Below are 17,073 nucleotides of genomic sequence, written 5' to 3' on the forward strand. Positions count from 1 at the left end.
CTGAAACTATAAGATTCTATACCCAACACCTTTTAATAAGAGAAGGTTGATTTAGTTAGGCTGGTAATATGGTTCGTGTGATTCCATGAACTTATTGATAACGCTTTGAACCATTCACTTTTATTGTGAAGATCAGACACAACCCAGATAAACACTGGAAAATAATCCATAATGTGGCATAGATTCACTGATAACAGTATAAGATTTGAGAAAAGACTATTTGCAGCCTTCGTTTAATCAAATTCGTATTTCAGATCTGCATTTCCTGGAAAGCAGTGGGAAAGAGTGAAGTTGTCAAGAAATTTTGAGAAGGCTATTCAACAGATCAATGAAAATCTTCTGTATTGGCCTGGTTTTGTCAAGTCAAAATGTAAACAGAGGTTTGTCAGGATAACTCAGTATCTGATTCGCATGAGAAGACTGACATTAAGAAGTCGGTAAGTACAAATAGTTATGTGATATGGCCTATTTTGTTAGTAGTAGTAGTAGTAGTAGTAGTAGTAGTAGTAGTCATTCTGAAATGCTGAATGTATGAGCTATTTCTGGGAACATGAGAAGAGGCTTCACAGACCTGCAGTTCTGTGTACATCTAAAGATCTACTTTCTTCAGGTTAATGTAAGTATAGAATGGCTAGGTTTATGAATGCTTTGAATCTTTTTATTTTGACCTTTTGCCTTCTTTCATTCTTTTTGTACCCTGCCATAAGGGATTCAAGACTCCTTTATCTCAAGTATATGTGTTGAAGCACAGGTAGACTTGATTATGAGTCTGATGTTATGATAATTTTTAAAAAGGTTCTGTTATCAAAAGTATTTCAACTTCTAGATGTAAATCTGCTTGGAGACATTAGCAAAAGTTGTCTTAACACCTTATGCCTCATTTTAAATTATGATTTCTATGAATAAATGGAAGAGGCTGCAGCCGTGTCATTACTCACTCCATAATTAATTTGCTTCTGAAAGTTTAAAAGAGAAGTTTGAGAGCAAGCCTTTATTGGTAGAATGGAACAGAATAAGATTTCTATCACTTTCTTGTTGGGTGTTTAAACTAACATCATCATTCTTCTTCTGTCCAGGAAACTCCTGGGCTGGGCAGTAGATTGCTGACCTCCATCCACTTCTTGCACCTCCCTTTAGACACAAGAGATGCTTGTCTCTTCTGGAGTACTCCCTAGCTCTTTGAGATCCACTTTGACACTTCATATAGGGATGGGCTTGTCACACCAAAAAGGCATTTTATACCTAACTGCCAGGTTTCTTAGAGGCTGTCCCTAACCTGGAGAACAGACACTATTTACAGCCACCTCTAACCTGGAAAACAGATACTGCCTGCTGAACTTCAGTGACATTTTCTCCACTGGCGTACCCAGCACCCAACTAAAGGAGTTCCTCTGCCAAAGGCTATAGGCCTCTTGAGAGAATCATGTTGTTTGATGCTGCCTAGCACTTGGCGTTTAGTTGCTGGCTGTTTGGTCTACTCCATCCTGTAGCAAGTAACCCTGGCTAGACTACAGTGCATATAATTTGTTATTTTAATCCTGTATACTAGTGTAGGCTTTCACAGTCAGTATTAGCTGACATATGATGAGAGCCACCCTGCTTGTGTCATTTCAACGTATTTACAATGTCAACAGAGCCTAATATTCTGAAAGAAGACCGTTATTAATTATTTCTGGTCTTTGTTAAATTGTGAAGGAAATGATTAATGAACCTAAATATTTATTTAGTAACAAAGTATGTTACCGACATGACCTATAATGGTTGAACCGGGCGAGTTGGCTGTGCTGTTAGGGGCGCACAGCTGTGAGCTTGCATCCGGGAGATAGTGGGTTCGAACTCCACTGTCAGCAACCCTGAAGATGGTTTTCCATGGTTTCCCATTTTCACACCAGGCAAATGTTGGGCTATACGTTAATTAAGGCCATGGCTGCTTCCTTCCCACTCCTAGCCCTTTCCTATGCCATCGTCGCCATAAGACCTGTCTGTGTCGATGCGACGTAAAGCAACTAGCAAAAAGGAAAAAAAGAAAATGGCTGAAGTGTTGTTACGATGCATAGCCTTGCCAGAACTTTGTTCAGGAATTGAGGAAATCTTGTAAAAGTTCAAAACTTCACTTGTGACCCAGAAAATATTAACATTTGTACTAAATATCTTGCAATATATTTACTAGTTATGCTATGGGATATTCTTCTTTGTTACCCTGAAAACTAATTTATGCTGTGCTGAGAATTAGATTTCTTGAGCTTATTCTCTTTTCCTTTAGGCGACATCAACCTGGCAATAACCAGCCGGTTACACAATCCAGAAATGACAGATGTTCATTTGATGTATAGATTCTCCAAATGTAATGCAGGAGAAATTAGAAGCCTTTATGAGGATAGTTTCCAACAGCTTCTTCTATGTAACACAACCAACCAGTTACATCATATTATTGTTATCATCATCATTATCTTCATTATTTGCTTTATGTCCCACTAACTACTTTAATGGTTTTTGGAGGTATCAAGGTGCTGGGATTTTGTCCTGCAGAATTTCTTAATATATTTCACATAATATTATTGATGAAATTTAAGATTTTCACCAATATATATCATAAACTGTTTTGCCACTCCTGATATTCCACCAAATAATGTAAAAGAGAGAAACACAATACAATTGAAGCATAACCGCAAACAAGGGTCTGTGTTACATTTTTTTACAAAAACTGATAACATCTATTCTAGGATTGAGGCTATGTTGAGTACAGACCAGAAGCAAAGAGGTAAAGGGAGGGAGACTAGCAGTGTTGCTGGTCTTAGAGCGGTAGGTTCAAATTTAAAGGCATGACTGCCACATGCACGCTACTTGTGAGCTGCTCAATACAGTGAACGCTGGAATTTCTACCACTACTGTGATGACAAGTCTTAAGAAATGAACAAATGTTCGTTCCGGCTTTGCGGTGTAGGGGGCAATGCATCCGCCTGTCACCCGGCGGCCCCGGGTTCGATTCCTGGTCGGTCAGGGTTTTTAATTGTAAATGATTAATATCCCTGCCCTGGGGACTGGGTGTTTGTGTTGTCCTTAACGTTCCTTTCCTCACATTCAACACTTTACACTTCCGCTATTTACAAAATACACGCAGGTTCCTCACATATGGTGCAAGTAGGGGCAAAAGATCTTTCTAGCTCGACACCCCGAACAAATAGCATTAAAAAATCAAAAAAGCCAAATGTTCACAGAAATATCATAACATATACGATGCACTGCAAATAATACAATATAGCTTACCTTCATATTTATAATATTCATATATATCCGTCAGGTTTTTTTCAGTAACCTTATGTTTATGATACCCGTGATTGCCCCGTAAGTTAACGTATCATAAATATAAAAATATCGCTTCCTTTGATCATTAGGTCTTTTCTTTCTAGTCCCGCAGTCTCTGCTAGGCTAAATCTGATGGACCTACCTGGTGTAGGTGTATGCATAAGTCTTTTCCGATTTCACTAAGAGTGGTGCCAGTGAACAGTACGCAGTGTATGAATTTGACACATACATCAGTTTGTTCGCCTGACATTAATGTACCAGCACACACAAGTTGAGTCCACCAAACACTAGTGTCTTGTGTTTTATCGTTCAGTGATCATGTCGGCATTTGTGCCTGGAAAAGAACATTTGTGGCACGCATTGTTTTTCTTATTTAATCAAAAGAAAACGGCTGTGGAAAGTCATCGTTTGCTGGTAGAAACATATGGTGAACTTGCTCTATCGATTAGAACATGTAAGACATGGTTTCGACAATTTAAACATGGTGATTTCAATGTGAAAGACAGTGCGCGCTCTGGTAGACCACAAAAATGCGAAGGCGAGCAATTGCAGGCGTTACTGAATGATGGCCCAACTCAAACTGAACAGCAATTGGCACAAGCATTAATTGTGTTCCAAGAAACAATCTTCAGATGTTTATGAGCAATGGGGAAGATCAATAAACTCGTTAAATGGGTCCCACATGATTTGAATGAACGGCCAGTGAAAAATCGCAAAGTCACTTGTGAAATGCTACTTCAATGCCACAAAAGAAAATAATTTCTGTACCAAATTGTGGCAGGTGATGAAAAATAGATTTATTTTGAAAACCTGAAGTGGAGAAAATCGTGGCTGTCGGTCCTTCAACACTAAGGCCACATCGCTTTGGCAAGAAGACCATGCTTTGTGTCTGGTGGGATCAGAGCGGTATTGTGTATTGTGAACTCTTGAAGCCTGGCAGAACTGTTAATGCACAACGCTATCGCCAGCAAATTATTAAATCACACATTGATCGAAAGACGACGGGAATGGGTCAGAAGACATGGCAAAGTGATTTTGTTACATGACAGTGTGCTGTCTCACACAGCAAAACCAGTGAAATCATCATCATCATCATCATCATCATCATCATCATCAATGTCCCACTCCAGTCGCCCAGGTATGGTTCAAAACCAGTGAAAGACACCTTGAAATCGCTTGGATGGGACATCCTTCCGCACCCGCCGTACTCCCCCGACCTGACGCCATCTGACTATCACCTCTCCCTCCCATCAATGGGGTACGCGCTCGCAGAACATCACTTCAGCAATTTCAAGGTAGTTGGAAAATGGCTTGATGAGTGGTTTGCCGCAAGGGGCAAGCAGTTTTCCTGGCATGGTATTCATAACTTACCTGAAAGATTGGCAAAGTGTGTACAAGCTGATGGCCAATATTTTGAATAAACAAAAAATGAATTTCGCTTGAAAATTACGTGTTTTCTTTACCACAAAAACTGGCAAAAACTTATGCATACACCTGGTACCATCATCCTTTGTTTAACGCAAGATGTAATGCATGTGAAGAGCTATTCGATTTTCATCACTCAACAAAGGCCTTCCTTTCTTTCTTTTCCTCATGAAGCATTCCGGTGAACTTGTGTTGGTTGACATGTTGATAACAGAACTAACTTACTAACACCAAACCAAACCCCTTGGTGCAACATCTGCGAAGGGCCTGGAGATTACAAGGTATTATGTGGTCATAAAGACAAATCATCTCGGTCATTATTCTTGGCTTTCTAGACCGGAACTAACACACTGAATAAATGAACAAATAAATACACTCGCATAAAACACAGAAACAAATACATATTGAACAATAGCTGGCGACCTGACTTCATTAAAACATGGTTGGAGAACTAGGTGTTGCCACATCTTACCCTACATTCTCCTTCCACCACCTGTTGTCCTTCTCCTGATCAAGCCTAGCTGATGATAGTAACAGAGTGGCAATGTCAGGTTTAGTACTCCGCTGCACCTGAACTTCTCCTGTCCTACCCGCTGTTTCTGACCTGTACTCAACACAGCCTGAATCCTAGAATACCTATACATTTAGTTTTAGCTTACGATAATAGATGAGATTACGATGCAGAAAATTCTGAAGTGAAATGTGCGTTGACAGTCATAGAACAAGGGTTATTGTAGGACATGAAAATAATGTACTGTACCTGCTTCCCTTGTGCCAAGCTACAACAATCACAGTGACCACCTGTTCTGCAATACGCAGTGTTATTCTGTGTTTGGAAAGTGAATATTTTCTTATTACCAGTATGAATGTGCAATCTGATAACAGCAATGTTCATGCGCATCTATTACAAAATGTCATAAAGAAGGTGACCAAGGAAGGAAAAATATGGTTTTTAAATAATATTACTAAATTTTGTTGCTGTTGCTTTCTTCCTATTGCAATATTTATTTGTATACTTCAGATGATATTATTTTGAGAAAATAGCATTATCACTTATATGGAACAAGGGTCTGTGTTATATTCTACTAGGCATCCTGACTCAGTAAGTAAAAACTGCTTTGGAGCGTGTCTTCTCAAAACTTGTAAAATGTAACATGATCCTTGTTCAGGGTTATGCTTCAGTTCATAAAATTTGACTTCCATAAAAGTATTACTGCTGTATTCGTGCAAGGACATTTAACCCTCTAGCACTCAGCCTGTCCTGCAGTGTCTGCTTGAAGCAGCTCAGACTATTTCTTTTTTGTGATTTCATGACCAAAATATTACATATAAACACACAAATAACTGAACACGTGGTATTTAAATGAAAAAAAATCTCACTGATGCATAAAACTATGAGCAATTCAGAAATAAATATACCTTGGATGTATTATATGTAATTCAGAAAAAATTAACTAAATTAAAAAAATTCAATGTCAGAAATGCTTCACATTATTTTTGTCTGACTTCTTGACTGTTAACCCTGAAAAAAATAAGAACATTTCATTGTGAATAATTTGATAGCAGTATGATTTGTGTAATTTACTGCAATTCACTCGTGAAGTATGAAAAAGTTATTCACAGCACACAAAAGAAGATCCCAGTTGATTAAATTGCCTAAACTTCAGGCTGAGCCTGAACCTCAGGTCCAGTGTGTCAGTCGTAAGCGACGACAATGTCAAGTGAACTCCAATTATAAACAGAACAAAACCTCTGACACATGTTCTTCATGCAATGAAATAGTCTGCAAAAAATGTTTGTGTAAGGTAATCACGTGCCTATTGCTTATCAAGTGTTTGAATAGGTCTTTAAATAAATAGAGACTGTTATTTTTATCATTTCATACATTTTCACAAGGGCATTCCGTAGCAAGTTTGCCAGAATATTTCATTGTTACCTATTAGAAGTGAAAGAAAATGAACAATTATTAAAATTTAACAATGGACTGATATGTATACAATACATTCCAAAGGTTAACTATGTTGTTTTAAAATAAATTATTGAACATTCACATGTTTCCCAGACCCTGGCTGCTAGATATATATCAGTAAGCGATAGCGGTCATAACGACTTCCTGTGATCTTTATAGGTATGAGAAAAGTTCGGCCGTTCTAGTGTTAAATAATAACATTTTGATTTGACTGCTTGAAGTTTGTATTAATTCTGCCTTAATGAAATGGTGTTGACTAGGAAAAAGCTTATACCGCTGCAGAGGAAGATAGAACGGAGAGAGAGACGAAGGGAGGAGAAGGCTCTGGTGGCTGCTAAATTAGATTCTGCCATAGAGAAGGAGCTACTGAATAGGCTACGGCAAGGAGTGGTAAGTCATATTTATTTCCTTTTGTCTATTTCTTTTGGTGTTTCTTTCCTAATTAAAGTGATATGCTGTTAATGTAAATTATATATACCTTTTGTACTTCTGAAATGCTGTGTGTCACTAATGAACACATTATTTGAAAGAACTGAAACTTAAATCTTTAAATTAGTAACTTCCTTATACTCCTTATATTTTTGTTTCATGGCAGTATTTCTTCCACATAGTAATATACTCTATATACAGTAGAAGTCCGTTATAGCGACCAAAAATTTACTCGCTATAGCGGATTGTCGTTATATCCGATTTTGTATAAAAATCGGAAAACCCCCCATGCACATTAAAATCGGTATGAAACGGCAATCAGTTTGTTCAAAACTTGCATTTCCACAGATGATATCCACACTATGGCTTACTTATTTGTTATTTTTCGAAATCCGATACTACATGAAAGTTCAACCGCACCATATCATTTTATGGTACGTTTTCCTTTTCTGAAGTCTTCACGTTCCTAGCGTACTCTTGTATCTGTGAACTATTACTCTTTCCCATCATGTGTTGTTACCACTATGTAATCTTTCCTTATTCCGGTAGATGGCATCTCATACGTTAGCATAGGTCAAAGCATTTCTTTTGCGCCCCGTCTTGTTGGGTTATCTTTCTGGTTGGTTGTGTGGGGAGTGTTTGACTTGAGAAGATGGAAGGATTGGATTTCCAAGTCGGCTTCATGGCATATAAAAGATATTTTAACAGATTCAAGATGTTTGTACACATCTCGGCCTTTCGAGAATGTGAATTGCTTATATAATTGAGGTATTTAGTTTTCATTAATTTTCTCTTGGTTTTATTATTGCTTTGTTTTGTGCTCACCATGGTTGGGTTGGAAAGGTTTCCCTCATTACATGTGTTTCTAATTTATTTGTGTGTTAACGTTACTTTTACACGCTTGTTTCGGTATTTTCTTTCACCGATCCACTATGTTTATTTTGAGAACAGAAGGTGACACGGATTCATGTGTGTGTATGAGATTGTTTGCTGTGTGCGGCCGAGACCTTTACTCATGTTGCTTCATTAACATTCCACTTGAGCTCATGTTGTATTATTTTATCGCGTGTTCTGTATTATTCATGTCCACTTCATAGACCTGGTATGAATTCAAGCTAACTACGCGATTTGCCTGTTTGTGTTTGTTTTGGTGTTGGAGACACTCCGTCTCTTTAGATGGACCACTTTCTGGTTCATATTGTCTGAGCTCTAGAGTGGTTGTTTATTTTGTTATGTGTTGTGCGTTGACGTTCTTATACGTCCCTTTATTTCTGCGACCTAACCCCTTGGTCTCTGTGTGAGCGTGGGTGGTTCTGACATTTGGGTCCGTGATACCTTTTGTGTCTAATTGACTTATTTATTGTTCGTTTCACATTGCCATCATTGGCTTTCTTTACCTATTTTCTAGTTTAATGTTTTATTCTTTGCAGGTTGCCTTTCCATATTTTTTTGTTGTTTGGCATGAAACCATGGTAACTTCCCTTTTTTCTCTCTACTTGAATTTTATGAGCTCAGTGCACCCCCTCTTCTCCCATTTTAAGCTCTTTTACTTAATAATATTGTATTCTCGGGGGACGGATTTTTATTGTTGGGAGTTTTTATGTCTTATCTGAGGAATTGAAAGGGAGAATGTTATGATTAGGTGCTGTTACGTCCTAAACTTACGACTGTTTAGACCCAATGTGCTACGAAGAAATGTTTTGTACCCACCTGAATTCATATTCTTCAATTAATTAATATAGATGCCAAGTCCTTATACCAAACTTTTCGTCACGTCTTTTATGAAGGTAAACATGTGTGAAGGTGCTATAATCAATGAGTCTGGTGTATTTTGATTGTGGGCCACATATTATTAATATTACCTATTTGATTTTTGGCCCCCTTGTTTTACCTGTGCAACTTTTTTTTAAAATTTTTAAAAATTTTTTTTGGATTTTCTCTCCATAATAAATTTATGTTCTTGCCCTTATTACTATTATATTTATATTTCTTTGCGTCTCTTATTTTTTTGTTATCTGTAAGAGCCCGGGTCCAGTTCCTGGCAGTTTTTTTTTTTTTGCTAGTTTTGATCAAATCCACCGCACTGGATCTTCGTCGTGTTTTTAGTGTCAGTTCAAAGTGTATGTTTAATTTCATTCAGAGAGAAATATAGTACTGTATTTCTCCGAATCCAAGATGAACCCCACTTTTTCCTTTAAAAAATTTAAATCAGGGTAAAAAAATACTTTGTAAAATCATATGAATGCCTTCTTGTACAGTAGGCCTACGCATTTTTAGATGCCGAACATTGACTTTCGCCATGCCGTATTTCTTTTTTTCGCGGCTGCACAATTATTCTTTATTTCCACGGGTTTAAGGACCATTAACTTTGGCATCATAATACCGAAGAGAACCTGTTGAAAATTTGCCAGTAGTACCTATTCCATGCTTCCCTACAATACAACGATCCATCAGCAAATTATTCTTGGTGTCTATAAAACTGTTACTTTTACTCAGCATCAGATATAACCGGCTACCGCTACACGCACGTCTCGCTTGCCGGGTTCGGCCAAATTCAGCAGCCGGCGATGTACAGGCCTAATCGCGAACGTTGAAAGTCAACGAACGAGTTTATTGCACTACGGTATGGCCATTCCGCCCTTGCGTTTTTCGTGCACGTACGATACCTCACAATTTCATCTTCGACTTCTTTAAAGCGTCCTTGTTGCGGACCACCGAATGAATTTTTTTGTACAGTACGCATTTTTTTAGCTCTTTGTCTTCACGCTAACGCCAAATATTGGCTTTAGTTAGGCCTATGCCGCATTTTCTTGCAGCTGCACAATTAATCTGCATTTCCGACTGTTTAATAACTATTAACTTAAAATTGGTATCATAATATTGACTAGAACCCATTGAAAAGTTGCCGGCAATACCTTTTCCACGTATCTTTACAATTAATAATCTTGACCATAGTGGCCAGTATTTGATCCGTATTGACTTGATCACAACAAATATGTAGGTGGATGGTCCTAGTCAATACTAAATATTAATTATTTATATTTATTTACATAAGTCTAGTACATGTTTCGGGAATCTATATGTGTCTATAAAACTGTTACTTTTAGTCAGCATCAGATATAACCAGCTACCGCTACACGCATGTCTCGCTTGCCGGGTTTGGCCAAATTCAGCAGCTAGCGATGTATAGGCCTAATCGCGAACGTTGAAAGTCAACGAACGAGTTTATTGCACTACGGTATGGCCATTCCGCCCTTGCGTTTTTCGTGCACGTACGATACCTCACAATTTCATCTTCGACTTCTTTAAAGCGTCCTTGTTGCGGACCACCGAATGAATTTTTTTGTACAGTACGCATTTTTTTTAGCTCTTTGTCTTCACGCTAACACCAAATATTGGCTTTAGTTTGGCCTATGCCGCATTTTCTTGCAGCTGCACAATTAATCTGCATTTCCGACTGTTTAATAACCATTAACTTAAAATTTGTATCATAATATTGACTAGAACCCATTGAAAAGTTGCCGGCAATACCTTTTCCACGTATCTTTACAATTAATAATCTTGACCATAGTGGCTGGAATTTGATCCGTATTGACTTGATCGCAACAAATATGTAGGTGGATGGTCCTAGTCAATACTAAATATTAATTATTTATATTTATTTACATAAGTCTAGTACATGTTTCGGGAATCTATATGTATTCCCTTCATCAGCTAGTCAAATTAAAATTAAAATTCCTGTACACAAAAGGACATAATAAAAAGGGGGGGGCCCCCCATTAAGAAATCCAAACTATTGCCTATACAATTCAACATTATTTTTAAAAATCAAAGTGTGGATGCATGGAATTAAATTCCATCTAGTCGAATAGGATAAAACACAATAGAATAGAGTCTGTATGCATTAAAATATTGAGCACTATGTTCTTCTTGTGGCGTTAGATCACTGTGTACTTGAAGATCGGATAATTTCTTGTAAAATTCAATTGGAGTTGAGAATAAAGGAATAGTGCAAAAACTTATTATCATGCCGAAACCATCCAATAATGGCCGAACAACCTCAGCCGCTTTTATATATCCTTCATAGTTATATGACAGCCTCACGTACTTCTTGTATCATTATATTGATCATTTAAGGTCATATCACCTGGCTGCATAACACGCAGTTGCCTTTTATTTGATGTCAGTACCCCATATACATGTGTCATGTATTTGTAAATCATATTTTCATGGATGAAAAATTGCTGTTATATTTTAAACCTATGCAAATGATTTATAGTGACTTCATAATACCAAACTCTACTTTAATTGCTTTCCAGCATTTTGAAAATTTGATATCTGCTCTAAATGTTGGTAACTAGTAGTGTTAAAAATACAGATACAGTATCTCCATCAGTTTTAAGTGCAAGATAAATATTTTTATTTGCAATATCGTCAAAGGAAATTTATGTAATTTTTTTCTGAATAAATAAATAAGCGAAAGCATCTTCACTCTTTCTGTCATCACACTTGAATGTATTATTTGAGCCACTGTTTTAATTGGTGTGCATATGCCTATATATGTGCAAAATTCACTTGAATCACTTAGAAGAAATCTTGACTAAGTGACATCATCATCTGGCCAAAGTGGCTATGGCTTTGAATCCAGGCCAATGTATGTGGTCTTTTGTAAGGAAAAATTAACCCTCTGGTTTAGATTCCAAATAAAACTGGAAGTCCAAGGACTATATGATCATGATAGCAACAGCCACGGAAAACTGCAAGCTTATTTGCGTGCATACATGATAGCAACAGCCACGGAAAACTGCAAGCTTATTCGCGTGCATACTTTTGAATAAAAATTGGAAGCTATCTGTCATTTTAAAGGGCATTCAGGATTGTTTGAACACTGCAGTACCAGTTTCTATCTCCTCTCTTTTCTTGTCCTTGTATTGCTTTGTTCTTATTCTTTACTTCACTTCTCAACTAAAGATCTGTCGAGAATGACTTCTTTTCTGATGTAGAATTGAGCTCGTCCTGGGCAGAGATAAAATGAACATTAAAGAATTGGGAATGATGTGTGAAGATAAGATAGATATGAACTGTTACCAACTTCTTTGGTTGTTTAAATTTCTCTCTTAATTTCTGTATGCTTCTTTTCTTTCTGTGGCATCCTAACATACACTATCAGTAATGGAAAGGGAATGAACAAAGAGGAGGTGGATGCAGTTTGAAACCTGACCAATGTGCATGGATTTTTTGAAATAAAAAGTCACACCCTACCCCGTGATTCAAATCTGTATACTGCATATTAAAGCCAAATCTCCAGATTCAAAAGACCTAGAAAGCTGTAATTAGGATCTTAATTAGCCAGACACTCGTTTTTACCAATGGGAACTGATTTACAAAGATTTCCTTACATCCAAAAGAATAATAATAATAATTCACGAACCTAAGTTCCCAGAACGTATAACACACAGTTTTAAAATTCCGAAATATCACTCGCACGACAGATTTTAAGTGCTTGATTACACTACGCTGAAATACCAATAGCTGAATAGTTAAGGAATTCTCAAAATTGGATGAGACCGGTTAAAACACACAGTCTCGGATGTGAAGTCGAAATTCCAAGGCACGCGCCATATTTGCGACGATGAGACTAGGAGAAAATCACATAATTAAAACAAACACAAGGGCGAAGGTGTTTCTGGACCAAACCCAAAAGAACATGAAGAATTTTTAGTGGGAAATTAACCCCATGTTATCTTTGAGATCAACCAGGATCCATCAGATTGGATGGCTTCACAGCGAGGCGTGAATAAAGTGCCCATCCGGTCTCCATGTTCATAGTAGACAGACTCAACTCTCCTTCAGTATCCACAGGCTTGCTTTCATGCACCAGGTCACTGCGTGATCGGTTGCGCAGTCGTTTAGAGCAAAAGCAAGCAAGTTCAGGCTCCCACCAGGAGAGAGCAGCATCAGACAGAGGCATACAGCCTGAAACATAGTTCCAGTCGATACCAAGTAAAGTTCATATGAGTTGAACCACGTTCTCAGACTCGGAAAATATGAGCAGTTCGTGACTTCAGATCACACATTAAATAACATTGGTCCACATCTTGATGAAAGGTATCCGAAAATGAATTCCTACGATAATAAAATCCAGTTCCGAAAATTTATATGAGGGGAACTCATTTATATTAATTCCGTCAGAGGTGTCAGTAATTTAAAACTAGTGCTCACAATGAGAGAACTGATAACTAGCAAATGTACCCGTGCTTCGCTATGGTATTCTACATTGTATACGGATTTTTCCGTAAATTACTGTAAATGCAGTGTGTAAGACTATATTAAATTGCACCTACAAACGGCCTTCACCATCAGACGACTCGTACAATGTTCTACATGCTTGGTCCTGTAACATTTTCCCGTATCACCTATATTTATGGGTTAGATTCAGTTATTCATTGAATGGGGTGAAATTTGGTACAGTTTTGACACACTACTTTATTTTTTTGATACTCATGTGACCCTGGAATCATAAAATTTTGCGAACATATGGCCACAAGTAATGTCAATGTGCCTGCCCAGTGTCATGTTTGCATCTTTCCTATAAGTGTGCCAAACAATAACATACACGTGTAAAAATTACAACATTAAATTGAACTCAAGAAATGCAGTACTATTTAACGAATAAGGGATAGAGATACGACAAAATGTCGTAGGCCCAAAGTTGCAGATCTCTCCAAATTGAAACGTGTTCTTTTGTGATACGACTTACGGCTTAGCCACCAATTATTCCGAAAGGATAGTCTGCACCGTCGTTAAAATTGCATCCATAATTTGATGTTTTCCAGGGCCAAAAGTTATACATTTGCATGGCCTAGAAGATGTATTTCCTCCAAGAAAAGATTGTCCAGGTTTCGGGATTAGCACTCGCATACATACGGAGTAATTAAGGAAGAAAGTAATACAGTTGAGAAAGTTGAAATTAACAGAAAATAGGATTATAACTGAGGACAGCGGGATGAGTATAAATATGTAAATTCTAAGTGAATGTACTTGAAAATCAAATGCCCCTCAATAAATTATGCTGGTATGAGTTATGGATATAAGAAAGCGGTAACAGAGGAGAAATTTAGGCGCAGAGATTCTTAGGTAAACAGATAAGAAGTTGACTAATGGTGTTATTACTTGAGCTATTCGAGGACGGTTATAATCTCCAACGATATTCCGCCAGTATCCCGCAGAATGGCCGGTTGACGCCTCTCTTGCCTTCTACCCAAGGAACAACCACGAATTTGAAGGGATGATGAGGAAAATGGCAATACGTTATTTCGCTGCCGGTATGCAGTCAGAGACGTTGCCATGGTAACCTGTAGGCTCGTTGTCGGTCTGTCGGTCACTCAATGCAGAGCATGATACCCGCTGAAAATATTGAATTTCTCCATCATTTGAAGAATAAGGTAAATTATGAACATAACGAAAGTTGTTTATAATGAAGATGCGTTTCACATTCGGTCCACACCGAGCTCGATAGCTGCAGTCGCGTAAGTGCGGCCAGTATCCAGTATTCGGGAGATAGTAGGTTCGAACCCCACTGTCGGCAGCCCTGAAAATGTACCACCATAATGATTTGTGATAATCCAGCCCCCGTAACATGAGCTCTGGACTCTTGGTATAATTCTGTTCAATCGGTATGTGCCACACAGTGGTTGTTGAAAATGGTTTTCCGCGTTTTCCCATTTTCACACCAGGCAAATGCTGGGGCTGTACCTTAATTAAGGCCACGGCCGCTTCCTTCCCACTCCTAGCCCTTTCCTGTCCCATCGTCGCCGTAAGACCTATCTGTGTCGGTGCAACGTAAAGCAACTAGCAAAATCCCCCGTCTGTTCAAAAATTTTAATATGATATGCATATCAAAACCTTCCCCGGGATGAATATAATGTAAATATGGTTTGGTTGAGATCTATCCAGCCGTTTCGCCATGATGGTGGAACAAACAGACACGAAAAATAAAAAACCACCGATTCAGTCTTGAGTTGACCTAAAATGGATGAATATCTGAAAAATTGGCAAAACAAATGAAATTACAGACAGTGGACCCCCTACAACTTTATTTATATAGATTTGAAATGACATTAAGACATTTTTGTGACATTTTACAACAGCTGATCAATGAACTCATGCCTGTCCATTAGAAACAAAGTAATAATAACAATGATGATGAGAGGTTTTGGAGACCTTAGCTCAATTGCCTGAGGAGCATCCTTACTAGAAACTACCGTCTTAATTTAATAGTAAAATAAATAAAGTCTGGAGATCCCAAAGATCGGCTTCCATGTGAGACTGCATGTACCACCATAATGATTTGTGATAATCCAGCCCCCGTAACATGAGCTCTGGACTCTTGGTATAATTAAGGCTGTACAATCGGTATGTGCCACACAGTGGTTGTACAGCATTTACTCTTAATTGAATTAATGTGACCTGCGACTGTGTCATGGACCGACATCTAACTTTGTGATTTACATTAAAGTTATTGTGGATGATGACCGCAAGAAAAATGATGCTGTAACGTCACGTGGCCCTAATCTAAGTCACTGAGGTTGATGACTTCATGACCATCCAAACTTCAAAGGCTGAACACAGTTAAGTTAAAGTAGTTGATGACCAAGGTTTCCATGTTAATTAATCCCCAGCACATCTGGTGTTCAACAGATCAAAATAAAAAATAACAACAACAAACGCTCACAACACTTGTGACAGTAAAGTCCCTTGCTGTTGGACATGTCCCCTTAATCACTACATTAATAAGTTGAATTTTCCCAGCAAATAAAACTAATATTTCCAGAATACATTTTCAAGTTAGTCACTTGGTTTTAAGCTAATTCTCAAAATACGGTTCCACCGAATTTATTAAAATAATAAATGAAGTAACCTCATTATCCTAATTAACAACAAATTTATCTATCCTGGACCAAGTGGTTTCTTTAAACTCCCTAACTGTTTCAATTAAATTTACGTTGTCACTTGGACATGTTTACCAGAAACATTCCTTTAAGGAAATATTGAAACTTCATTGTTTATTCTCATAGTTTTCTTGTTTCGCATCTGGAATACGAAAGACATTGTCATCACTTCTGGTACCATTTATTTATTTCATGATGTCATTCAACAAATTTACGTTATAACACTAATAATTATTAAGACAGTAGCTTGTATAATCCTAACCTTAAATCCTATAATCTGCATAAATTTACACACAGTGCAAAATAAAACGACCCGTGTCAATCTCTTAAAACTTCTACGGTTATCCCTTGGACTAATTACGGCACCTCCTTCCAATATGCTATCAGGCCTATGAGACTCAAGTGTCGTAATACACCTCACCCAAACTCTAGGGTGGATGGACTACTGCACCTCCATGTGCTCCACATGCATGACCTCATACCACACAAACCTACACTTGTGTCTTGGAAACCAACACATCATACATCACAAACTCTATGGATTGACAAGCTATCATGACATTCAAATAAAAATAATTGCAAGACCTTTGGACAATCGTCAACAACACGAAGCAACATCACTATAGATTCTCAAATTTTGACACCGCTGAAAATGGTTATTTAAAGCTTAACACAACATCGTTTCATTTCCGTCGCACCTATAATGAATCTCAAGTTCTCTACCAAACGGTTCTCTTCTTAAGTAATGAAATCTGTTTCCAAACATTTATTATAAATGACAAAATCTTAGTTACAATTCCTTTCTGACAAATAAGCTGGCTTGTTCACCGAAAACAGGTGGCTTCCTACCTGGAAAGAAGACCCCTCTCGTTATCTCTATAAAAACAAACACGTTATCTCTAACTGTATCAAAAATGAAATCTCGTCTCGTTGACAACTCGCATGAAAAACAATACTTAACCAACACAGAATATGCAAAAAGATTTAATTTAA

The 17,073-nt window shown here is 37.7% G+C and overlaps 1 protein-coding gene across 2 annotated transcripts in view; it reads left to right on the forward strand.

The window, feature by feature from the left end:
* Positions 1-17,073, forward strand: part of Rbm13 (RNA-binding motif protein 13) — a 93,484-nt gene that overhangs the window by 35,240 nt on the left and 41,171 nt on the right. For both annotated transcript variants that reach the window (XM_067144286.2, XM_067144287.2), the window contains exons 4-5: positions 255-437; positions 6,961-7,090. In XM_067144286.2, coding sequence (XP_067000387.1) covers positions 255-437; positions 6,961-7,090 — 313 coding nt within the window. The remainder of the gene's footprint in view (positions 1-254; positions 438-6,960; positions 7,091-17,073) is intronic.

This window comes from Anabrus simplex, chromosome 3 (assembly GCF_040414725.1).
Source record: "Anabrus simplex isolate iqAnaSimp1 chromosome 3, ASM4041472v1, whole genome shotgun sequence".
Classification (NCBI taxonomy): Eukaryota; Metazoa; Arthropoda; class Insecta; order Orthoptera; family Tettigoniidae; genus Anabrus; species Anabrus simplex.